The sequence below is a fragment of the Thamnophis elegans genome, chromosome 16, assembly GCF_009769535.1.
Source record: "Thamnophis elegans isolate rThaEle1 chromosome 16, rThaEle1.pri, whole genome shotgun sequence".
NCBI classification, from domain to species: domain Eukaryota; kingdom Metazoa; phylum Chordata; class Lepidosauria; order Squamata; family Colubridae; genus Thamnophis; species Thamnophis elegans.
This window is the reverse complement of record NC_045556.1, coordinates 6,930,951-6,957,496: the sequence shown is the minus strand read 5'-3', so window position 1 is coordinate 6,957,496 and position 26,546 is coordinate 6,930,951. Positions and strand designations below refer to the sequence as shown.

Genomic DNA, 26,546 nt, shown 5'->3' with positions numbered 1-26,546 from the left:
CCAAGCCTCTGCCATTTTGTTCATGTGATCGGGAAAGGAATGCTGGAAGGATCACTGGATGTTGGAAAGGTCGTAACAGTGAGGTACGGCCCCAAGTCACTTTTTTTCCCAGTGCCGCCGTAACTTTGAACGGTCACTAAACGGACCGTCGTAAGTCGAGGACTACCCGTAGAGCTGAAACGGAAATCCTCAGCCTTGGGAATCTCCCCTCCTTACTATATGCAGAATTTGGATTGTTCGCTAACACCCACTTGGCTCAATGCTGGTTTGAAAGCCTCACTGTCATTTTAATCTCATTTGTACATATTTCTGAATTCAATACAGGTTCTCGCCTCTTCCCGTAAACCTTCTCGAAGCCGATTAGCAAGACCACAATTCTCACACTGAACTGTCTTCCAAGAAGCCTACGCAGACAGGAAAAAACAACAACAACGTGGAGTTGCACTGTGAGCCCCACACATTTGCTAATGGCCGCGTTCGACGAGAGAGGTTTAACTTTCGAGCTACACAAACGGAGGAGCGCTCGGCACGGAACAGGAAATCGGTCAAAAAACCATCGGAACCGTTAACTGCAGGTTTGGAGGGAAAGGAAGCAACAAATGCAAAAGGGGCCAACTCACAACACAACATACAACCGACAACTAGAAGGTGGGAGGGAGCTGCTGATTTATGGCGGCTGTAGTTCTTGGGGCCTTAGCATGGGGAGCTGCCTGGTTTCGACACTTTCTATTGTGGGTTAACACTGTTATCTGTGGATTGTGCTAAACAATCCTTCGTCCTTTTTTTCCCCCTCTCCCAAATATAAATCAGAGGGCAGAAATGAATCCGGAAAAGCTTCCACAGGAAACTTAACGGTGCAGGAGGGGCTGCAGGCCTGATGTTTTCTAGAACAAAACAGAATCACGTCCTGAACAGCTGCAGTGAAATAGCATCAAAACCAAATTCAGATCCCCCCCGTAGGTTCACTAGATCACACGTAGAAATTCATCGACTTTATTGAAAAGTGCACAGGTTTTTTTTTAAACCCTCCCTGGTTCACTGTAGATAGCCCTCGACTTACAACCGTTTGTTTAGTGACGGTTGAAAGTTACGATGGCGCTGAAAATAGGTGACTTATAATCACTGTTCACACTTAAGACCGTGGCAGCATTCCGCCATGGTCATGCGATCAAAATTCAGATGATTAGCAAAGGGTTCAAATTGATGACAATTGCAGTGTACCGGGGAAGGAAGGAAAGGAAAAGAAAGAAAAGAAGGAAGAGAAGGAAGGATCAGCCTTGAATCAATCAGAATCAAACTCCAGGCAGTGGGCAGAATTAGTCTGTAATACTCACTAGAACGGATTCCCAAACTTGGCAACTCCCCGGGGTCGTGGGATAATTTGTGCGACCTTCTACTGCAGGGGTCCCCAAAAGTTGTCAACTTTAAGATTTGTGGACTACAACTTCCAGAATTAGTTTGGGGACCCCTGCAATAGAAGGTCGCACAAATTATCCCTTGGGGAGTTGCCAAGTTTGGGAATCCGTTCTAGTGAGTATTACAGACTAATTCTGCCCACTGCCAGGAGTTTGATTCTGATTGACTCAAGGCTGATCCATCCATCCATCCTTCCTTCCTTCCTTCCTTCCTTCCTTCCTTCCTTCCTTCCTTTCCTTCTTTCCTTTCCTTCCCTTCCCTCCTTCCTTCCTTCCCTTTCTTCCCTCCCTCCCAACTTAGCACTAGCACTTAGACTTATATACCATTTCATAACGCTTTACCATGCTCTCTGGGAAGTTTACAACGTCAGCCTCTCGCCCCCAACAATCTGGGTCCTCATTTCACTGACCTCGAGAAGGATGGAAGGCCGAGTCAACCCAGATCCTCAAACCGCCGAACGGCTGGCAGTTGGCAGCCGAATGCAACACTGCATTCTACCCTAAAATGTCTCACTCAGCAACCGAAATCTCAGCCTCAGTTGCGGCCGTAAGTTGAGGACTACCTGTATGTGCTGGAGGTCCATTCCCAGTGATAAGAAACCAAAAGGGCGGGTGGGAGGAATTAACTCAGCGCCCCGAACGTGACTTACCAGGCCCTCATTATCGTCCGATGTCCTCTGATAATGTACGGCTAGGGCAATATAGTCCAAGGCTTGTTTATTACATTCAAAACACTTTAATCCATAGCGAATAAGTCTCAAAGGGTCTGTGTACAGAGGCAGGGCCGGCTGGGTAGCGCTCGTGCCGCCCGCTCCGCTTCCCGGGGCAGCGCAGGGCTTCTGGGGCAGGGAGGACAACGATGCAGTGGGCGGGCTCAACGAGGCCGACGAACTGGTGGGGGACGGGGAGAACATTTGGTCTACGTTGATGGGTTTCATGAGAAGCTGCGAACACTGCATGATGAAGCCTTTGCTCTTGTGATCCCGCGCGTGCTTGAGTAGGCTGCACTTGTTGAAGAAGAGCAGCGTGGCTGAGCACTGAGTGCACATGACTTCGATGTGCACGCTCCTCCGGCTGTAATGTTGCGTCAGGCTTTTTTCTAAGGCAAACGAATCGCCACATTCCAGGCAGCCGTAGCCGGCGGCAGGGACGTGTATACTGCTCTCGGGGGGAGGGCTGAGGTTGGGCGTGTAGATTGGCACTGGGTTGGCACCATGCAACACTTTGTTGAACGCCTCAACCACGAGCGGGGCGGTCTTCTTGACCTGCTGCATCAGCGGCACGGTCACCTGGGTCGGTTGGGACTGCCCACGCCGCTGCACGCCGCTGGACCTGGCCGCCACCGACGCGGCAACGCTGTGGGGCACCAGGTTGAGATTGGCCAGGTGCACGGCCTTGGGGAGGAGACTGGCGGGGTTGCAGGGCTGGGCCGTGGTGCCCGGCTGCTGCTTTTTGCTCAACGGCTGTCCCGCAAGGCCTACTTTTGTCGTCCCGCTGTTGGCCAAGTGCAATGCACTGGGGATGCCGCTTAAGGGAATGTCTGAAATCAAAGGGTTGATTTGGGGACTGGCTAAATTTGGTTCCGGGACGGTTGCTTTTGCAAAATCCTTGCCCGGCTCGACTTCCAGGGAAGAGGCCGCTTCTGGAGAAGGGAAGGATTCGACCATTGAGTCGTCTGCAAGCGAATCATGAGGTGATTTACCCGGGTCATCCACTTCGGGCAAGATTCTTGTGACCATCCTTTTAATTTCACCCGAAGAGGTTTTGATGGTCTTGATCCGCACTTTGGGAATGGCCGGAGGGGAGCCGGTGGCCACCGAAGGAGAACCTTTGCCGCTGCTGTCGCTACACACGCTCCGGGGAGAATCGGGCTGCTTGTTGACTTTTCTCACTATTTCCAGCGGGCTTCTGGGGCTCTTGGGCGATTTGGGCATTTTGGGGCTCCCCTTCATGCCATCCTTAAAGGAGGTGGGAGGCTCTCTGGTCACGTTCACCTGATCCTCCTTGGATATACCCGCCACCTTTTTGGCCTGGAGGGCTACCAGGGCAGCGACGCAAGAGGACAGCTTGGAGTGAGTGGGCTTGAGACGCTGGCGAGGTGGGACGGAGGAAGAAAAGGTCATCTCAGGCACAGAACCTTTGCCTTCCCCCAGGTTATTGCCATGGAAGTTGCCAGGAGGAAGCCCTTCGCCAAAGGAACCGTGGGTGTCCGCGAGATCTTTGCCAGCCCCGTCACATTTCTCCGGACTCTTCTCGTGCTCTCTCTTGGTGGCGACGTCGGCTCGGTTCTCCTGAAGGCCGTGGATGTCGATCTTCGGTTCTCTTTTACAATATTGATCAAACATGCTCAGCTCTGGCTCGGGCAGTTTCTTACTTAAGAGATCTAGCAGCGATGGGCCAGTGGAGATAAACCTACTGAATTCCGGCTCCGGCAGGGTCCTACTTAGCAAATCTAAGACGGACGATCCTGACGGAATATACATGGGATGAGGTGGGAAATAAGGAGTTTGGGCAAGTTTAGGTTTGTCTACAATACTGTTTTCTTTCAGGACGTCGTCAGGCTCCGGGCTGGAGATGGGACTGAACTGACTAAAAGTCGGTAAAGGTTCCGATTTGGCTGGTTCCAACTTCTCCGGGTAATTCCTCAAGCCGTCCCCGTTGACAAAGGCCGAATCGAATTTCCTATAACCGTGAGTCTCCAGGGGCAGATCCGAGCCACGGAATCCGTTGTGCAACAGGCCTGGGGCGAGGTGATTGCCATCCTTTTCCGCCTCGAACGACTCCTGGCGACAAGTGTTTTTCACAATGACGCTCACGACGGGAACGTCGGAGGCCGGAGGGGCGGCATGGGACAACGCGGTGTTTTCATCTATCCCGATGCCTGTCTGCTTGAGGTGGTGGTCGCTCTCCTCGCCGGTGGTCTGGATGGCTTCCTTGGCGTCAAGGCTGGTTGGGTCAGGAATGTCGAAAGCAGCCAGCAGGTCGTCGAAGTCAGGAGTTTTCATGTCCCCCATGATGAAAACTACAAATTAAAAAAACAAAAGACCGTTAGAAGCGACACTGGGAATGTACATTTCCTACAAATAGAGATAATCCTTGACTTATAACAGTTCCTAAAGTTCAAAGTTACAACGGCACTAAAAAAAAAGTGACTTATGACCCTTTTTCACAACTTACGACCGCTGTAGCCTCCTTGCAGTCGTGGGATCAAAATTTGGACCCCTTGGAAACTGGCTCATATTTACGACGGTTGCAGTATCCCGGGATCATGTGATCTCCTTTTGAGATCTTTGTTCTGACCTAGGCTTCCCCAAAAAGCACGAAGCAGATTCCTGGTCCCGACAAAACCCCTTTTATTAAAGGAAAGTGATTTCCTCTCATTCACATTCAGCCAAGGCCTGGTAAACAGTCTTTCAAAGGAGTATTTATGACTACAGACCTTATCTATCTTGGAAAGCTGCCATGTAAGTATTTTCCAAATGAGGTGAGGTGCAAGGAAAAATTGAGCACAGAGTCTCTGAGATTCACGGACGCTCCTGAAACGAATCTAACGACCAAATGAACGAATTGTTTCCTGCAAAAGCCCACTCCTCTTTCGCTCCTCTTTTATGTCCTATGGGAGGGGCCAATCACCTTCCACCTGTGACTTTACTCCCAAGTCTTCCCTGATTTCTGAGTTGATCTTTTCTTCGGGCAGCTCTGTGCATGCGCACACTGGGAACAGGCTCCGGCTGTTCTTCTGCCTCACTATTATATAGCTCCGAAGGCAGTTGAAAACTGCCAGATGGCCTTGGCCCCATCTCTGCCTCTGAGGTAGAGCCTCGTCCGAGCCTTCCCCAGCCTCCAGGATTGGCCCATGATCCTCCCCAACCTCCCCACTGTCCGAATCTGCTGGAAAGTCACAACAATCTTCTTTAGCAATAGCAATAGCAGTTAGACTTATATACCGCTTCATAGGGCTTTCAGCCCTCTCTAAGCGGTTTACAGAGTCAGCATATTGCCCCCAACAACAATCTGGGTCCTCATTTTACCCACCTCGGGAGGATGGAAGGCTGAGTCAACCCTAAGCCGGTGAGATTTGAACAGCCGAACTGCAGAACTGCAGTCAGCTGAAGTAGCCTGCAGTGCTGCATTTAACCACTGCGCCACCTCGGCTTTCAAGCAAAGTCAATGGGGAAGCCAGATTCACTTAGCCACCATGTTAGTAACTTATAACCAAGTGCGGCTTTTTGTTTCACAACTATGGCAAGGAAATCCGTGAAATGCAACAAAACTTTAATTCACCCACTTGACAACTGTCGCTTAGCAGCAGAAATTGGGGGCTCAATGGTGGTCGTACGTTGAGGACTACCTGTATAGCACCTTAGGCTCCTCCACGCACCGATTTGCACTATTCGGGTGATAAAACTTTCAATGACTCTCAGAAAGGATGCTAACGACCAGATAGCTCAAAGGAATAGAAACCCTTCCATCCTCCACCATTCGGCCAGAACTGAAGAAGCTTCTTGGATTTGGTTACAAGTTTTTGTGCATCAATTCTTAAAATTGAGAATAACATCAATGGTTTTGCATTAAACATAACTGAATATTTCGCTGTCATTGAGCATTATGTGTTCAAATTACCATTAATATTCTTTCATTTGTAACAATCCTTATTTCCTTGAGCTCATAATTATCTGTCAAATAACAATAAGTCTTTAAAGTATTATAATATCACCTATCTCCAAGGAGAAGAAGCAATAGCAGATTAGCAATAGCAATAGCAATAGCAGATTTTTATATACCGCTTCATAGGGCTTTCAGCCCTCTCTAAGCGGTTTACAGAGTCAGCATATTGCCCCCAACAACAATCTGGGTCCTCATTTTACCCACCTCGGAAGGATGGAAGGCTGAGTCAACCCTGAGCCGGTGAGATTTGAACCGCTGAGCTGCTGATCTAGCAGTCAGCTGAAATAGCCTGCAGTGCTGCATTTAACCACTGCGCCACCTCGGCTCTTCCCAGAGATTAGAACAAAGAATTCCCATTAATTTATAATATACATTCGTATTTTCAATTGACCATAAGGTCACCAATCATCCAGAATTCCAAGAATAGTTTTCCATTATTAATTATTAATCCATATAGTGGTTAAGTATTTCAAATCATATGTACATCAATTGTTCATTACATCATCATTGGTCCGTTTAATATACAAAGATCTTTCTAATATAAAATGCACAAAAGCTTGCAACCAAACGACATGCTTGATGAAATGGAGGAAAGTTGGTTTTTTTCCTTGCTTTTGTTTTGTATGTGTTTTTTTTTAAGAAAAAGAATATATATATATATATATATATATATATATATATATATATATATGTATATGTATATGTATATGTATATGTATATGTATATGTATATGTATGTATGTATGTATGTATGTATGTATGTATGCATGTATATATATATATATATATATTAAAAAAGCTTCTTGGATGAGAAGCGAAACATCTTCAAGGAAAAACAAAGTCCAGTGTAAAAATAGGACAAGCTGAATATATTAATAGATAGTAGAAATACACCGAAGGGAGCAATAGCAATAGCAATAGCACTTAGACTTATATACCGCTTCATAGGGCTTTCAGCCCTCTCTAAGCGGCTTACAGAGTCAGCATATCGCCCCCAACAACAATCTGGGTCCTCATTTTACCCACCTCGGAAGGATGGAAGGCTGAGTCAACCCTGAGCCGGTGAGATTTGAACCGCTGAACTGCTGAACTAGCAGTCAGCTGAAGTGGCCTGCAGTACTGCACCCTACCCACTGCGCCACCTTGGAGTAGAGGGATAGAAGAAAGAGGGGTAGAGAGGGTGGAAGAGATGATTGGAGGGAGGGTGAGAAGGAAGGGAGGGAGTGTACCGGGAGAGAGGAGTGGTAGAGGGGGAGGGGAAGTAGGGTAGAGGGGAATGATGGAGGGAAGACGGAAAGTTGGAGGGGGGCGAAAGAAAGGGTGTATGGAGGGTCGAAGAGGTACATTGGGTTTCTATTTTGGGGGGTATTGTTGACAAGAGGAATGGCTGTGTTTATATTGTTTAATGTTATATGGCCCCGGTTGTGCACAGTATATATGTGACTGTACAAAAATGAAAATGGAAAATAAAAACACATTTAATACGAAGGAAAAACAAAGTCCAGTTGCCTTTGGACAAAGCACCTTCGGTATAGCACCGCCATGGCGAACCTGTGGCACGCCAAGCCAAGTCGCATGGCGTGCATGGCCTTGCCCGTTTGTCTTCCGGGTTTCTGGCGCGCATACGACGATCAACTGTCCTTCCTGCGTGTGGCACTGCCGAAAATCGGTGTGCCCATGCACGCCAGCCATCTGATTGTCGGGAGCGCATGCCTGCCAGATCCTGGGAAATTCAACTTCTCCAGAGCATGTTATCTTCGTGCGGGTGGCTGTGCCAGAAATGAGCATGTGCAACGGCCAGCTGATCGCCGTGCACGGCGGGCATGCACGCTAGAACCTGGAAGTTTGGCTTTTCTGGAGCGCCGCCCTGATGAGCACGCGTGTGCGACGTTTCTACACTGACGTTTTCGGCACTCGCTGCCCAAAAGGTTCACCATCACTGGTGTAGCATTTTGGGGTTGAAAGGGAACCAGTCAGATGAGAATTCTAGGGAGCCAAGAGCTGCATTATCAGCTCTCGTATTTTAGCAAAAAATGTTCCCAACCGGATCCCTTCCAGATACGCCGGGTTTCCATCCCTATAACTGCCAGCTGGCAGGGCAATTAGCATCCAAGTCCTGGTTTAGGAGAATTGCTCCCACACTTCAGATAGTTTTCAGGGAAACTTAACTGTCTCTTCTGTCTTGTAACTGGAGAACGAAGATGATAAAGGACCAACTGTTGAATACTCCCCGTATCCTGCAGGGCTGTGATGTAGTTTATTTGTCCTCGGTTTAGCATGCACATTAAAATCTGCTTCATTAGAGGCAACGGATTCCAGCCTACTAAAGTTTGAACTTTGCCACAATAAAAAAAAAATGTTTTATTCGGCAGTGTTTTTTTCAAGCTAGGCAGATTTTAAGACGGGTGGCCTTCAACTCCCCAGAATTCCACCGTCAGCATGAGGCATTCGAAGAAGGGTGTCCAGCCGTGGCAACTTTAAGACCTGTGGACTTCTGGGAGTTGAAGTCCAAAAGTCTTCGTTGCCCAAGTAGGACAGCCTCGCATTAGAGGACGCCACGCTTGTTCCGGTAGCCTCTTGCCTATTTAAACCTCTTTTCTGCACCATCAAGGGAAAAAAGAAGTGCCCTAAATTTATTTTCTATACTGAAAATGGCCTAGCAGGAGACGGGTGAAACCACAATTCGCCACGGCCAACTGACTGCAGGACAAGAATTATGCTTATATCAAAGATCCGGTGGAGTAGAATCATTAAAGAAAGGATGCAGAAGGAAGGACAGAAGGAAATGCGGATGGCAAAAATTAAAAATATTTTTTTATTCCTTTTAAATAATTAACTAGAATTGTCCCATGGCGAGAAGACTTCTGCAAGTCCCTTGGACTGCAAGGCAACCCAATTGGTCTGTCCTAGAAGAGATCAACCATGATAGATAGATAGATAGATGGATGGATGGATGGATGGATGGATGGATGGATGGATGGATGGATGGATGGATGGATGGATAGATAGATAGATAGATAGATAGATAGATAGATAGATAGATAGATAGATAGATGATACATACATACATACATACATTAGATAGATGGATGGGTGGATGGATGGATACATACATACAGTGTGTATATATATATATATATATATATATATATATATATATATATATATATATATATATATATACACACACACACACATACACACACACACACACACACATATACACTCAGAGAGAGGGGGGGGAGAGAGATAGAAAGAGAGAGAGAGAAAGACTGATCAAACTGGTTAGTCCTAGAGGAGATCAACCCTGACTGCTCTTTAGAAGGCCAGATCCTGAAGATGAAACTCAAATACTTTGGCCACCTAATGAGAAGAAGGGACACCCTGGAGAAGAGCCTAATGTTGGGAAAGATTGAGAGTAAAAGAAGAAGGGGACAACAGAGAATGAGGTGGCTGGATGGAGTCACCAAAGCAATCAGTGTAAGCTTAAATGGACGTCAGAAGATGGTAGAGGACAGGAAAGCCTGGAGGAACGTTGTCCATGGGATTGCGATGGGTCGGACATGACTTCGCAACTAACAAGAAGAACAACATGGCGAATTGGTCCTGGGGACTTATCCAGCAGGGAATTGGCTGTGGTGAGTTGGCCCATTTCCCGCAAGAGAAGCACCTGAGAAGGATGGGAACCAAGGACCATAAGATGATCCCTCTCCACATTCCCAAGCAAATTCCTGAAGCATCTTTTTCAATGCAGACGTCAACATGAGTCAGAGGTCTGTGAGCTGCAGAGATTGACACTGGAACCTTCCCATGGAAGCATAGACCGCTGCATTTGATAGCTGGTCCTCAACTTACAACTATTTGTTGAGTGACCATTTGAAGTTAAAATGGCATTGAAAAAAAGAGACTTATGAACATTATTCACACTTACGACCGGTTACGTATTCGAAATTCAGCCGTGCAGCAATGGACTCAAATTTATGACGGTTGCAGTGTCCCAGGGGGTCACGCGATCCCCTTTTGCGACCAGCAAAGTCAATGACGAAGCCAGATTCACTTAAGAACTGCCGCGATTCACTTAAGAATGGCGGAAAGGAAAGTCATAACATGGGGACAAAAGTCACTTACTTACAGTAAGTACTTTAAGTACTTATTGTTAAATGATAAATAATTATGAATTCAAAGAAATAAGGATTGTTACAAATGAAAGAATATTAATGGTAATTTGAACACATAATGCTCAATGACAGCGAAATGTTCAGTTATGTTTAATGGAAAACCAGTGATGTTATTCTTAATCTTAAGAATCGATGCACAAAAACTCGTAACCAAACGACATGCTTGATGAAATGGATGGAAGTTTTTTTTCCTTGCTTTTGTTTTGTATGTATTGTTTTGTTTTTTCTTTTAAGAAAAAGAATAAAAAAATATATTAAAAAAGTCACTTACTTACAGAGTAGGAGATAGAAGGAGAAAGAGGAGACTGGAGAAAAATAGAGAGCAAGAGATGAACTGAGAGAAAATGGTTAGGAAAGGAGAAAAAAGAAAGAGAGATGTATTGGTAGAAAATGAAATATATGGATATTGTTGATGACATACAGCTAAATAGAATCCTATTGTCAAGTGTGGATAAACAATTAAGTGAAATGCTTGTTATGTTAAAATGGAATTTGATGATATACGCTACATACAAAAAAACTAGAAATATTAATCAGAAAATGAAATGATAAAGCTGATATATTATTCACGGAAGGGCGATAAACGATTATGTTTCATTGTTAAGAAATAATCAAAATATAAGAATGATTGTTTGGAAAGAAAATGTGGGGCCGAAATTAAAAATGTTTGTAAAGAGGTTTTGAAGTTTGTAAGAAAAGGGGAAAAAAAAATTTTTTTTTTAAAAAAGGTCACTTACCCATAATGGAAAGAGAGAACTGAAGGTAGTTCTCAATTTACGACCATAATTGACACCAACATTTATGTTGCTAAGAGCAACAGTTGTTGTTGTACTTCCGCTCCCCTTCCCATTATAACCGGCACCTTCAAGTTTAATCCCCCACCCAGAATGTAAGAGTAGGAAACAGGGGAGGAATGGGAAGAAGAGTAAAGGGGAGGAAGGGGAAGGAGAGAAGGGAAAGGAGAGGAGGAAGGAAGGAAGGAGAGAAGAGAAGAAAGGGGGGTAGGAAGGAGGGAGGGAAGGAGGGAGGGAAGCAAGGAGGGAAGGAAGGAGAGAAGAAACGAGGGAAGGAAGGAGGGAATGTAGGAGAGAAGGAAGGGGAGAAGGAAGGAGGAAAGGAAGGGGGAAAGGAAGGGGGAAAGGAAGAAGGAGAAAAGAAAGGAGGGAAGGAAGGAGGGAAGGAGAGAAGGAGGGAAGGGGAAGGAGGGAGGGAAGGAAGGGGAGTAGGAGAGAAGAAACGAGGGAAGGAAGAGGGAAGAAGTAGGACCGTTGTAAGATAAGATGGATCTATGGGATGTTAAAAAAGCAATCTTCAAGTATATTGTCAACAGTAGGGAAAAATTGTTATAAATACATATTATTAATAACAGTTATGAGATCATATAATTGTGAATGTATATATGAAATTGATAAAATAAAATAAAATTAAAAAAAAAGTTTAATCCCCCACCCCCATTTTCCTATCATTATCCTTGTTTGCTAGTCGGCAACTTTCCCGTTGCCGGTTTGGCCCAAAGCGAAGGCCCAAACCAACAGGGGAAGCCCCGCCAAAATCTGCATCAGAGCAAATTCCCTCTGGGCTGCCAGAGGGCTGGGGAAACAATGGGAGACGCTTGATCTCCCCCCCCAGGATTGCATGCGCAGGGACAAAAAAAACAAAATAAACTCTTCGTCCCCTGGATGCGGCCACAGTACAAAGGTTCTCGGAGGAGCCAGTCAGCCTGTGCGACCTTCCGTCCGGAGCGGTCAGCGCTGACCGCACAGGAACAAGGAAGTCTTCCATTTTCTTGTTGAGAAGGCAGGAATCGCTGGAACGGCACGCTTAGAGGAGTTTCGCTTGGTGTCAGAGCCATCGCTAAACAATCGAGCTGGGTTTTAAAAATTGAGAGAGAAAACAGGAAGGGAGGGAGGGGGGAAATGAGTCCTCAGCGCTCTGCCTAATGGAGGGAGAAAGAGAGAGCTTGAAAAACTTTCGCTTGCTTTGAAATGTTCGTGATCGCCAGTAAACCCAGCGGGATGCTATCCCCCCCCTCCCCTGGAAGACCTTTCCCCCCCAATGCTAATGGGCGAGAAGGGAAGAGTTCAGTCTGCAGCACCCTACAGGACAAGGGGCCAGGGATTCAAAGCTCTGTGCCCTTCGGCATCTCCCGTTTCATTTACTGTAAAACAAAACGGAAAAACCCCTCAATTGCTAATCTTGTCCTTAATATCAGAGGCAACACAGCTTTTGTGCGAGCGTCAGAAAGGCCGAGGAGGGAGTCAGCAACCCGCCTCCCCCTTTCCCACCAGACTCTGGCCGCTGCAGTTGGGGAAAACATCACCTGAATCTTAACAAATGGACAAAGCCAGCCACGTGGCTTTTGGGCCTCTCTCCCTCCCCCCCCGTCTCTCTCAGCCCAACCCACCTCACAAGGTTGTTGTTGTGGTGGGGAAAACTGGAGGAGGGCGGTGTGTTGGGTATATTCGCTGCCTTGAGTTATTTGCCAAAATAGTAAAGGCAGGATACGAATAAAGAAATAAGATTCCAAGTCCAAACTTAACCATTTTGATTTCATGGATCCTAATGGCGATTACGGTATTTCTCAACAGGGACATCTGCAACTGGGCTCTAGACCACTCCTGTACTGTATATAGTGTGTGTGTGTGTGTGTGTGTGTGTGTGTGTATGGATAGATAGATAGATAGATAGATAGATAGATAGATAGATAGATAGATAGATATAGAAAGATTAGATGGATGGATAGATGGATAGGCAGGCAGAGATATAGATAGATAGATAGATAGATAGATAGATAGATAGATAGATAGATAGATAGATCTAGATATAAATATATAGATATAGAAAGATTAGATAGATGTATGTATGTATGGATAGGCAGGCAGGCAGACAGACAGACAGATAGATAAATATATATAGAAAGAATAGATAGATAGATAGATAGATAGATAGATAGATAGATAGATAGATAGATATAGAAAGATTAGATAGATGTATGAATGTATGGATAGATGGATAGGCAGGCAGGCAGGCAGGCAGGCAGGCAGAGATAGATAGATAGATAGATAGATAGATAGATAGATAGATAGATAGATAGATAGATAGATAGATAGATAGATAGATAGATAGATAGATAGATGACAGACAGACAGACAGAATAAACCTGGACTGCATACTGCGCTGTATGTTTCCTAAATTCTGATATTGAGGAGGGGGAAAAATAAATCCATCTAAAGTGTCAGGGTAGATACTCAGTGATGTCACCCTTTCACTAAGCCATAACTGCGATGTGGTCTGTTTGGTTTTAGCTTCGCATATGGTGTCAACCCAGATATACAGAACCGAAGAGTTGGACGGGACTTTGGGGGCGGGACGTGTCTTCTAGTCCAGGGGTCAGCAAACTGCGGCTCTGGAGCCGCATGTGGCTCTTCCCTCCCTCTGCTGCGGCTCCGTCACCGGTCGGCGCCACAATTTTGAGAGGAGCTTCCGGTGGGGTGGTGGTGGTGGAGAGAAGCACAGTGCGCCAGAAGACTCTATGGCAAGGGGAGGGTTTTCCAGTTGTCTCCACAATTGATAGGGCTTTTGGTTATGACAGGTAGGGGAAAAAATACGCCGTGCTAGGAGGAGACTCTATGGTGGAGGAACTGAACTTCCGGTCAGCTCCAGCATTGAACAGGGGGCTTCCGGTTAGGACCTTTGTGGCTCCCGGTGTTTTCTTTTCTGTGGGAAACGGGTCCAAATGGCTCTTTGAGTGTTTAAGTTTGCTGAGCCTTGTTCTAGTCTAACCCCTTGATCAAGCAGGAGACTCTCCTGCTGGTTAGGGTGCAGTACTGCAGGCCACTTCAGCTGACTGTTATCTGCAGTTCAGCGGTTCTAATCTCACCGGCTCAAGGTTGACTCAGCCTTCCATCCTTCCGAGGTGGGTGAAATGAGGACCCAGACTGTGGGGGCGATATGCTGGCTCTGTAAACCGCTTAGAGAGGGCTGAAAGCCCTATGAAGCGGTATATAAGTCTAACTGCTATTGCTATTTTGGACAAATAGTTTTCCGGACTCTTCTTACAAACCTCCAGTGATGGGGCACTCATGACCTCTGGAGTTGTGAGCACATCTTTGCCCATACAGACTCACTAACCGTAGTGGTTATCTTCAGTTTAAACTATGTTGAAAACAGACCACAGCTTAATGTGATGCAAGGACTAGATCAGCAGGGGTAGTTTTCTGAATATTCAAACAGATAGCGCTCCATATCCTGCCTGTGGGTGCTTCTATTGAAGCTATTGAAGCTTTCAAGAACCCAACCCAAAAATCCCAGCTCATTTTCATAACTGTTCTGCCAAGAGAGCTTTCTCATCGCTTTGTAGCGACTCTAGTTACCAAATGCAAAGCAGCCTCATGAAATCAGTGCAAAATTGAATGGAGTGTATGGATTCTCCAAAACAAACAACCAACCCCTAAAGGTAAAGGTTCCCCTCGCACATATGCACTAGTCGTTCCCGACTCTAGAGGGCGGTGCTCATCTCCGTTTCAAAGCCGAAGAGCCAGCGCTGTCCGAAGACGTCTCTGTGGTCATGTGGCCGGCATGACTCAACACCAAAGGCGCACGGAACGCTGTTAACTTCCCACCAAAGGTGATCCCTATTTTTCTACTTGCATTTTTAATGTGCTTTTGAACTACTAGGTTGGCAGAAGCTGGGACAAGTCACAGGAGCTCACTCCGTTACGCGGCGCTAGGGATTCGAACCGCCGACCTTTCTGATTGATAAGCTCAGCGTCTCAGCCACTGAGCCACCGTCACGTCCCTCTAACCCAGTGTTTCTCAACCTTGGCTACTTGAAGATGTCTGGACTTCAACTCCCAGAATTCCCCAGCCAGCGAATGCTGGCTGGTGAATTCTGGGAGTTGAAGTCCAGACATCTTCAAGTGGCCAAGGTTGAGAAACACTGCTCTAACCAAACTCTATGGCCCAACAAGAGGAGACACCAATTCCTTCCCCCTACAACAACCTCCCCCCCTCCAAAAAAAATATATGAATGGAACAACTTCATTGATGCATTCAAGTCAGATAAGCTGGTTTTAAAAGTGGGCTTGTGAAACTCTAATCAGGTGTGAAATTGTCTGTTTTTAGAGAATACTCATCTTCAGGTGAAGCCGGAGATTTGACACTGTCAAATATCAGAGGGAAGGAAAACACCAAATAGCAAATGATGCAGAAACATCAGTTTTGTGCGTGTTTGTTTTTAAATACTGGTCATCATCACTTTCTGACTGGGTTCGCATAAAGCTTAAGATTTTACAAGCACAATTTGGCAAACAGGCCATCACGGGCTGCACATCGCACACTAATCCATAATGGGGTAATTTCAACATCAACCTAATCCCCCCCCCCCAAACAAACAAACCACATTATAGCTTCACTATTTGTGTGAACCCAGGCAGTCTCAGGGTTTGCCAATTCGCCCCCACGACAACAGACGGTTCCAAAAAACCACAACAAATCTTATCCAAGAAAGTAGGCTGAAAACATGAAAAAACGGCTGCCTAGTGAAGGACTGTTTTGGGGTAGATAATATTTGATCAACAGACATTTAAAAAGTTCAAGGATAAAAATCGTAAGCAGGAGAAACATTCCTTGTTCAGAAGCGTTTCGGATCTCTTTCTAAAGCTGAATTCATCAGCAGCCAAGAGCATCCGAGTGAAGATATTTCCTTGAACTTTCTGCCTATCCTTTCCCCTATTCCTGGATTCAGATCTGTTTTGGTTCACCATGCTTTGGTGAGCCAACCCATTGTGTTTCTGAACTGTGGATGTCTGCTTGCCCGTGATATACGATCCAAATCATGATAGCTTGTTCCATAAATCAGAGCTTACTGGTGATATGTAAACAGGGTCAACGGATTTTGGACAAAGGGCTGCTGCGCATAAGGAGCCTGACTTCATGTGACAATCACATGAAATCTGTGATAAAGCCACCTTGCTGAAGTTGCACACATCTGGATTTGGTCCACCGATGAAGGGGTAAACTGCTTGGAAACTCAAGACACACTTCCTCTGACTACCCATAAAAAAAAAAAACCCAGTGATATAAATATAATAAGCCCCTGTGCTTTAATCTACTTACTGGGGAGCAAGGGACCACGAACATTTAAAAGAATTAATCAATGGAACAACTTGCCTCCAGGAGTTGTGGATGCTTTTTTAAAGAAAAGATTGGACAACCATTTGTCTGAAGTGGTGTAGGGTTTCCTGCTTGAGCAGGGGGTTGGACTAGAAGACCTCCAAGGTCCCTTCCAACTCATGTTATTCTATTAACAGGTAGAGAATGCTACTTTATTATTTATTAGAATTTAATCCCTCTTTTATTACTTTATAAGTAACGCAAGAAGGCAAACATACCTAATGCTCCTGCCTCTTCCTATTTCCCCCCCCCAACAACAATCCTGCGAGGTAGGCTGGGTTGGGAAAGGCACTGGACCAAAGTCACCCTGCCTATTTTTTTTTTTATGCCTAAGGCGGGACTAGAACTCACCGTCTCCTGGTTTCTTGACCAGTGCCTTAACCAGTACAATCAACTCATGAGTTCCCAATCCGTAGTTCAGCTGCAGACAATCTTAGCCTCATATACATCCTCACATATCACACATACTGGGATAATATAATGCAGCTAACGAACATAGATTAATAACAGTCCTCTACTGTGTGCAAATACATTGAAGGGAGAAGATAGTGGTTCATTTCAACAGCTGGAAGGAAAATTAAGGAAAACCATGGAGGGGAGGGAGGGAGGCTGGCATCCTCCAAGTTATTTTCTACTAGTTAATGTGAAAAGCTTTGTAGCCTGCAAACCGAAGTCCATTATATAACAAGTTCCCTTTATGGGGGCAGGAAAAACAAAAACACCACAATATCATGGTCTCTTGTTCCGCCGCTAAGCCCACATAAACATTAGAGGCTCTAATCGGAAGGAGTATTCCAGTATATTTACTATCAGCAGGAAGAGAGGAACATTTAATAAAAGATGAGTTGGGTCAAAAAGAAACAGGGGGGCAAGAAAAAACCGAATATGGACAGCTCCCCTGGGGTTTCCCCTACAGAGATGGACGTCTGGATGGAGCATGGCTTTCCTTGGCCAAATCCGCCTTGCCCAGAGCCCGAGGGGAGTCAGGTTGGCCTAGAAAGGCCATCGGATCAGTGGGCACCACCAGCGCACCTCGGTGCGTGCCAAATGGGCCAATGCCCATCTGCAAACTGTTCTGGATCTTCTGCAGATAGCAGGCCGTTAAGGAGGGGGAAGCAAAACGATGCCCATCATCATCATCATCGGGCCACGGCCAGCCGAGTGAGCGTGAAACAAGTGTGGCAGAAGAGGCTGTGATGAACACACACACACCGTGTGTGTATGTGTCCCAGTTAGAAGTGCATTTCAGCATGGGGGTGAGGGGCTGAACTAGGGCTGCAACGCCCACACCTACGGGGGTTATACACAGGGGGGGGGGGTGTCCCGGTTACAAGTGCATTTAGCATGGGGGGGTGGGGTGGGGGGTGGGAACACCCATGCCAAGGAATGTAATGACGATGATGGATAGGAGGATGTAGTGAGGATGATGATGGGGCTCAGGAGGATGTAGTGAGGAGGAGGATGGGGGCTCAGGAGGATCTATTGAGGAGGAGGATGGGGCTCAGGAGGATCTACTGAGGAGGAGGATGGGGGTCAGGAGGATATAGTGAGGATGATGATGGGGGCTCAGGAGGATCTATTGAGGAGGAGGATGGGGCTCAGGAGGATATAGTGAGGAGGATGGGGGGATCAGGAGGATCAATTGAGGATGACGATGGGGCTCAGGAGGATATAGTGAGGAGGAGGATGGGGGGATCAGGAGGATCAATTGAGGATGATGATGGGGCTCAGGAGGATCTATTGAGGATGATGATGGGGCTCAGGAGGATCTATTGAGGATGATGGGGCTCAGGAGGATCTATTGAGGAGGAGGATGGGAGTCAGGAGGATATAGTGAGGATGATGATGGGGGCTCAGAAGGATATACTGAGGAGGAGGATGGGGGGATCAGGAGGATCAATTGAGGATGACGATGGGGCTCAGGAGGATATAGTGAGGAGGAGGATGGGGGGATCAGGAGGATCAATTGAGGAGGAGGATGGGGCTCAGGAGGATCTATTGAGGATGATGATGGGGCTCAGGAGGATCTATTGAGGATGATGATGGGGCTCAGGAGGATCTATTGAGGATGATGGGGCTCAGGAGGATCTATTGAGGAGGAGGATGGGAGTCAGGAGGATATAGTGAGGATGATGATGGGGGCTCAGAAGGATCTACTGAGGAGGAGGATGGGGGTCAGGAGGATCTATTGAGGATGATGATGATGATGATGGTCAGGAGGATGAGGACAGGAGCAGGAAGAACGGGCATCGGGGAGCCTGGCAGCTGCCGCCAAACTTGGCAGCAGCTCTTGCAGCCCCAGCCTGGCACAAGGGCCAGCCTGGCTGCAGGACGGAGCCCCTCGTGGGGTCCCATAGACTTGGGGCGGGGGGCGTTTGCAGAGGTTTACAGCGCCCAGGAAGGAGCGCCAGGCCTCCCCCAAGGACCCCCAGCGGGGGCAGAGGCGACCCAGCCTGGCAGGGCAGCCGCCGCTTCCCCGCAGGGAGGGAGGCCGCCTCTGCCAGCCTGGCCCAGCCGCTCGCCCGTCGCCCCGGATGGGGTTCCTGCCAGGCGACCCCCGAGGCCGAGCGCTCCGCCGCGGGCTGGGCTGCCGAAGCGGCTGCCCCGGCGGAGGGCCCCGAAGAGCGGCCGTGCAGAGCCCCCCCGCCGCCCGCCCCTCCCCGCCCCGGCCCCGGCCGCCCGCCCCTCCCGCACTTACCGACCGGGCTGCTCCGCCGCGGGCTCCGCCGCCGCCCGGGCCCGCGCAGGCCTCACCCAGCAGCGCCGGGCAGCGACCGCCTCAACATGGCGGCGGGCGCGGGAGGGGCGGGTACGGGGGAGGGGCGGGGCCTCCCGGGCCAGGACAGGCCGCTCGCCTCAGCTCCCTCCTCGATCGCTCTGGATCCCTCGCCATCCGTCGATCCCCCGATCGCTCCCCCGCGCGCAAGCGGCGCCCCGCTCCCCCCGGGACTCCCCGCGGGTGGGAGTGGCCCCCGCCGGCCCCCTCCTCCCCGAGGGACACCCGGCCCCCGAGCGGCCTGAGGGACTGGGGGACCAGGGCGGATGGAGGAGGCCGAGGGAGAGGAGGCGCGCCGGGTCTGGCAGCCTCGGCTCCGTCCGGCTTTGGGAGGAGGAGGAGGGCATGGCATGGTGGGGGTGGGGGCACGGCCTGGCATTGCAGGCATGGTAGGTTATGGCAGATGTGGCATGGCTCTGACTGGTATGGCATGGTATGTTATTGTTGGTATGGCATGGCCCTGACTGGCATGATATTGCCGGTATGGCATGCTATGTTATTGTTGGTATGGCATGGCCCTGATTGGCATGGCTGATATGGTATGCTATGTTATGGCGAACACGGCATGGCCCTGACTGGCATGATATGGCCGGTATGGCATGCTATGTTATGGCGAACATGGCATGTCCCTGACTGGCATGATATAGCCGGTATGGTATGTTATGTTATGGCGAACATGGCATGGCCCTGACTGGCATGATACGGCCGGTATGGCATGCTATGTTATGGCGAACATGGCATGGCCCTGACTGGCATGATATGGCCGGTATGGCATGCTATGTTATGGCGAACATGGCATGTCCCTGACTGGCATGATATAGCCAGTATGGTATGTTATGTTATGGCGAACATGGCATGGCCCTGACTGGCATGATATGGCCGGTATGGCATGCTATGTTATTGTTGGTATGGCATGGCCCTGATTGGCATGGCTGATATGGTATGCTATGTTATGGCGAACACGGCATGGCCCTGACTGGCATGATATGGCCGGTATGGCATGCTATGTTATGGCGAACATGGCATGTCCCTGACTGGCATGATATAGCCGGTATGGTATGTTATGTTATGGCGAACATGGCATGGCCCTGACTGGCATGATACGGCCGGTATGGCATGCTATGTTATGGCGAACATGGCATGGCCCTGACTGGCATGATATGGCCGTATGGCATGCTATGTTATTGTTGGTATGGCATGGCCCTGATTGGCATGGCTGATATGGTATGCTATGTTATGGCGAACACGGCATGGCCCTGACTGGCATGATATGGCCGGTATGGCATGCTATGTTATGGCGAACATGGCATGTCCCTGACTGGCATGATATAGCCGGTATGGTATATTATGTTATGGCGAACATGGCATGGCCCTGACTGGCATGATACGGCCGGTATGGCATGCTATGTTATGGCGAACATGGCATGGCCCTGACTGGCATGATACAGCCAGTATGGCATGGTATGTTATTGTTGGTATGGCATGGCCCTGACTGGCATGGCATAGCATGGCCAGTATGATATGCTACTGCAGGCATGGCATGGCACAACTCTGACTGGCCTTGGCAGGTATGACATGGTATATTATTGCTGGTGTGGCATGGCCCTGATTGGCATGGTATAGCATGGCCAGTATGGTATGCAATTGCAGGCATGGCATGTACAGCATGCTATGTTATTGCAAACATGGCATGGCCGTGACTGGCAGAGCATGGCAGATCTGGCATGTTATATTGCATTAGAGGCATGGCATGTTATTGCAGGCATGGCATGTTACTCTAGTCAAGGCATGGCATGCATGGCGCAGACCCTGGCCTTGCACCCAGCAAAACACGGGTATCCTGCAGAACAGCTTCGTCCACCCTCTCCGCACCCCAGCATGGTTGCTGAAGTTCCTATCCATCCGGGGCTCAATTGGGCATCCTTTCCTCCTCCCTGAACCCAACTCAACTTTGGTCCTGAATGGATAACCAAGGAGGTCTTGGGGAAATCTCCCGAGAGACCTGTGTGCTGTGGTTCTGCCAGCTAGCCCCTGATGCTGTGGGAAGTGCTAGGTTTTGTAGTCCAGCACCTTTGGCCTTCGCTCCAGAAGGCGGAGAGCCACACAAGCTGCAGAACGTGTGAAAATGGGTGATAGGAACGATGCCAGCTTTCCAACATCCTAGCGGTCACTGCAGAGGTGGGTTCCTACCAGTTCGCACCTATTCGGTAGAACCGGTTCATCAAATCTACCGAACCGGTTAGAAGAGGTTCCACCAGTGGACCCGGAAAGCAGGCCACACCTACAGAAGAGGTTCCCAAAAATTTTGAAACCCACCACTGGCAAGGATCTTGTAACTTGACAGCTTTAAGACTTGCATGCTTCAATGCCAGAGTTTCTGAATAGCTACTTGGACCAACCTAAGTACTAATTCATAATTTCATATCCGGTCACATGGGTGGCAAGCCACTCCCACAAAGGAGGCCACACCCACAGAGTAGGTTCCAACAATTTTTGAAACCCACCACTGGGTCACTGATGCTTTGTTGGACCAGAAATATTGTAAGGTGATGAGTGTCACGTTGAACCTGGTTGCACTTGTGAGGACCACACTACCCTTTGGCCCCAGTGGTTCTTCCTGACTCCACCATGGCATGAGTCTCTCTTAGTCATCTTTGGAAGCCGGTGCCTCCCCAGCTGCTCAATTATCTCTGGTTGTGAGAAGTGCTACAGTTTACTTTCATCATTAATGGATTTTTATGTTGGATTTTATTATTGTGACTTGCCTTCAGGTGTTTGATACCAGCCTAGTCTATAAGGAAAGCAGAGGCTAAATTATTTTGAGTAGTTCTAATTCCCCGATCTATTTGCATAAGCCAATCCTAGATAATATTTTAATTATCAGCTCCAAATTGTGCCAAGGAGCCTCCTGAAATTCCAGACATGTGGAGGCTACACAGCTAGCATCTTGCAATTAAAATCTTAAGCGCTCTCTTGATTTCTTTGGGGGGAATTCTGTTTTAGTAAGATCTTCAATTATGCCAAGGACTCATAGTAAACATCTTTTTTTTATGTCATAATACACCTCTCTTTCTCCTCCTTTCTGTCTCTCTTTCTGTACAATACAGAAAGTTTATTGTACATGCTGATGCTTCATTCACTTATGAACTACAGTTACAGAAAGTTCTTTTTTGAAACGGATGTTATTTATTTAATTTAAGAAATTTTATATTGCCCCCTAGCTCTTTCTCAGCGACTGCTGGAAGCTTACTAGAATATCTATTTAGAACGCCTATTTATTTTGATTTTTTTAAAAAAACAGAGCTGGAAAGCTTACATTTATCTTTTATTACAGGTAGTCTTCCATTTGCAACCGTTCCATTTAGTGACTGTTCAAAAGTTACAACAGGATTGAAAAAAGTGACATGACCATTTTTCACACTTACAACTTTTGTAGCCGCCCCATGGTCATGTGATCAAAATTCAGATATTGATCGGCTGGTTCATACTTATGACCGTTGCTGTGTCCGAAGGTCATGCGATCCCCTTTTGCGACCTTCTGGCAAGCAAAGTCAACGGGGGAGCCAGATTCACTTAACAACCATGTTACTAACTTTTCAACCGCAGCGATTCGCTGAAAAACTGGCAGGAAAGTTTGTAAAATGGGGCAAAACCACAAATATCTCACTTAAGAACAGAAATTTTGGCTTCAGTTGTGGTTGTAAATTGAGGCCTACCTGTGGTTCATAGTATCGGGGGGCGTGAATGGTTTTACACACTTCATGTTGCTGTGAGCGTTCTTTTACACCCCCAGTGTGCAGCCTCTGAAAGCTAGGCTTTGACACATCTTATTGTTGTAGTGTTGTATCTTATGATTCTTGATGAATGTATTCTATTTTCTTTTATGTACACTGTTAGGAATATAATCTAACGGTTGGGTTGGCAATATATAAATCATGTAACAATGCTATACCTGTTTCTTTAAATCATACTGTAAAATGTGATTGGTTGCTGTTTTCCTCAATCGGCCATAAGAGGGAGCCAGAATGACTGTTAGCCCTCTCTCTGTTCGTTAGATGCTGGGCTGATCTGATCTGAGTGTTGTGGAAGCTGGCTGTTAGAAAGTGCCGTGAGCTATTGTAAGTTTTGCAACTGCTAGCAAACTTTGACTACTGACCTGTTTATATGATACTGGACTACGTTATTTGGATTATCCCTTAACTGAAAGACGTTGACGACTGACTGTCTTATCCGTGTATGACTTGGACTGTTTGATGGACTCTGATACCTCTATTTCCACGAAAGTAAAACCCTATTTAAACTGCAGTGTCTCTGTATGCTGGTTTGTGTGTTCTCCAACACAACTCTCACAAAGTTTCGCTGAACGTACTCGCTCTCCCAACAGGGAGCTTACCTAACATACACTGAGAGCTTCTGCACCAAAGACAAATTCCTTGTGTGTCCAATCACACTTGGCCAATAAAGAATTCTATTCTATTCTATTCTACTCTTACTCTACTCTAACTCTACTCTACTCTACTCTACTCTACTCCACTCCTTCCCCTATTCTCTTCCCTTCCCTATTCTAATCTATTCTCTCTATTCTATTCTCTTTTCTATATTCTATTCTCTTTTCTCTTCTATTCTCTCTTCTATTCTCTGTTCTATCATGTCAAAGAGCGGACTCTCAAGAGTGGTTTGGGGGTGAGGTACTAAGGGTAGAAATGGATAGCTTAATCTTCTGCAGGGTGGGGTCCAATGTTTATCCCTTGTGATCTGTGTGTGAATGAGGTCAATGGCCTCCTTCATGCTAGGAGCTGTCTGAGCAAGCCAGATTAGGTATGCCAAGGATTAGATGGAACAGAACAGGATATTCCCAAAACGTTTCACAAGAAAAATGAAACCAGAACTCCAGATCCAAGATCCAGAATGTAACCCTAGTCCAGAGATAACCAATCCAAAACAAATAGCAAGGAAACAACTACATGCTAACAAAGCAAGAGTTATACTAGAAGAGAATAATTGTAGCTCAGGGTTGAATTGTGGAGTCCTTGATGCCCTCTGTAAATACTTTGGCCACCTAACGAGAAGGAAGGACTCGCTGGAGAAGAGCCTCATGCTGCGATTGAGGAGAAGAGAAGAAGGGGACGACAGAGAATGAGGTAGCTGAATGGAGTCACTGAAGCAGTCGGAGTGAGCGTCAATGGATTCCAGAAGATGGTAGAGGACAGGAAGGCCTGGAGGAATGTTGTCCATGGGGCACAATGGGTTGGACATGACTTTGCAACTACATTAACTGTATTTTAACCCAATTCGCTACATACGAATCCAGCTTGAGTGATGAGTTTATCATTCAGGCTGTGTTGTCTCAATCCAGAGAATGGGATGTTAACCGTGTGTGAGTTAGTCAAGGCTACGGTTTTCTCAGTTGCAATGTATAGCTGTGAAAGTTGGACCATAAGGAAGGCTGAGCGCCAAAAAACGGAGGCCTTTGAACTCTGGTGCTGCAGAAGACTCCTGCGAGTCCCTTGGACTGCAAGGCCATCCAACCGGTCAGTCCTAGAGGAGATCAACCCTGACTGCTCATTAGAAGGCCAGATCCTGAAGAGGAAACTCAAAGACTTTGGCCACCTAATGAGAAGGAAGGACTTGCTGGAGAAGAGCCTCATGCTGGGATTGAGGGCAAGAGAAGAAGCGGACGACGGAGAATGAGGTGGCTGGATGGAGTCACTGAAGCAGTCGGAGTGAGCGTCAATGGACTCCAGAAGATAGTAGAGGACAGGAAGGCCTGGAGGAATGTTCTCCATGGGGCACAATGAGTCGGACACGACTTTGCAACTAACAACAATGGTGCTCTCTGAACTTGGTTGTTGACTTGCACACATTTCATTACCCAGCTAAGTAACACAAACCAACTACAGTCCTCCAAAGCATCTTAAGTAAATCAAAAGACCCAGTTGCCCAAAAGAAGAAGAAGAAACAGAAGACATCTACAACGACATCCCCGTGGAGATTCGGACCCTCACCACCCTTCAGGCTTTCCGCAAAGCCGTTAAGACCTGGCTGTTCCGGCAGGCCTGGGGCTGATGAGTTCCCAGCCCCACTTGAATTGTTGTGGCTGTTGAGGAGTTTTAATCTGTTTTTTGTAATTGTTTCGTCTTGTTTGTTTTTTGTATTACCCCCTCCCCTATGAGTTTGTTAGCCGCCCTGAGTCCCCCCCGGAATAGGGCAGCATACAAGTTTCATAAACCATAAACCAACGAAAGCCAAAAGTGATTTGACGGTTCATAATCAAACGGTCATTGCATACTAATGGCAATAGTTACATAAGCCTTACAATGTCTTCTCAAAACTTTTTCCCTTTGCTGAGAAAATACAGCTAGGATACTTTGCAAAACAAACAAAACCCCCAACCTCTTAGTAGGTTGGAGCTGACTCGCTCTTCACTCTAGGCTCTCCTGCATTATTGAATATCAAATTCTGAGATAGTAAATCGGATAATACTTTTGGCCTTTTTGCCAAGACAAGAAGCCGCATTCTTTCTAACTATCTGCTCAAATGCCACCATTTTCCCCTGAAAATGCTAATGGGATTATATAAAAGGTTATTCCATTCATTTCAAAGGAGAGGCACATTGACATAATTGTGATGCCCTTTTGTGCCTTGGCTAATGACTTCTTTTATCTCCGAAAATGAAGGGTTTCTTGGGGTGGGGGGGTAGGTGTTTGGAAGAGAAGGCTGGCATCATGTCAGCTCCAGCCTCTTTCACTTCAAGCCTCTCTCCAACCCATCAAGTTGCTTTCAAGAAGACACAATGGGGGTTTAGAAAGTCCTGGTGGCCGACGGTCCCCGCAGCGGAAAAAGTTTTCTGATTTCTAAATGATGGGATTCTTATTACTCCCGTTTCCATGGGCAACAGGCAGGGCCAGTCATCCTAACAATGAAATGTAGCTTTGCGTTTCTCATTATTGATCTGGAAAACTTGCCTTGGCTGCCGGTAAGATTTGCTCAACCTCTTGCTTATCGGTCTATCGGTAAGGTTTGCCCAACATGCTAAACCACAATTGGGCCTGGCTTGTTTGTGGCTTAGCGTGCTATGTGTAAACTCAGCCATTCTAGTTTCTCAGTTGTAGCTTTATAGTTTCGTTGGCTGTGTGACCTAATCACCGGTGCCTTGGGCAAAACACACTTAAGCAGTCTATTGCCAGTGTGTGTTTGCCCCCTCAAAAGCTCATGTGTCTCTTCTGATCTCGGTTATCATTGGAGGCAGATCTAGGAGTCAGACCAATTTCTGTCTGTCTACCTGCCTATGCAGACAATCATAAGGCCAATGATTAACCGAAGTGACTCTAGTTA

General features: G+C 47.2%; 1 protein-coding gene across 1 annotated transcript in view; it reads right to left on the bottom strand.

Annotated features, from left to right (window-relative positions):
- Nucleotides 1–19,261, bottom strand: part of ZNF592 (zinc finger protein 592) — a 34,662-nt gene extending 15,401 nt beyond the window's left edge. The window contains exons 1-2 of the mRNA XM_032232613.1: nt 19,134–19,261; nt 2,066–4,437 (exon numbers count right to left, since the gene is read on the bottom strand). Of these exons, the coding sequence (XP_032088504.1) occupies nt 2,066–4,429 (2,364 nt within the window). The 5' untranslated portion in view covers nt 4,430–4,437; nt 19,134–19,261. The remainder of the gene's footprint in view (nt 1–2,065; nt 4,438–19,133) is intronic.
- Between the last annotated feature and the right edge of the window lie 7,285 nt (nt 19,262–26,546).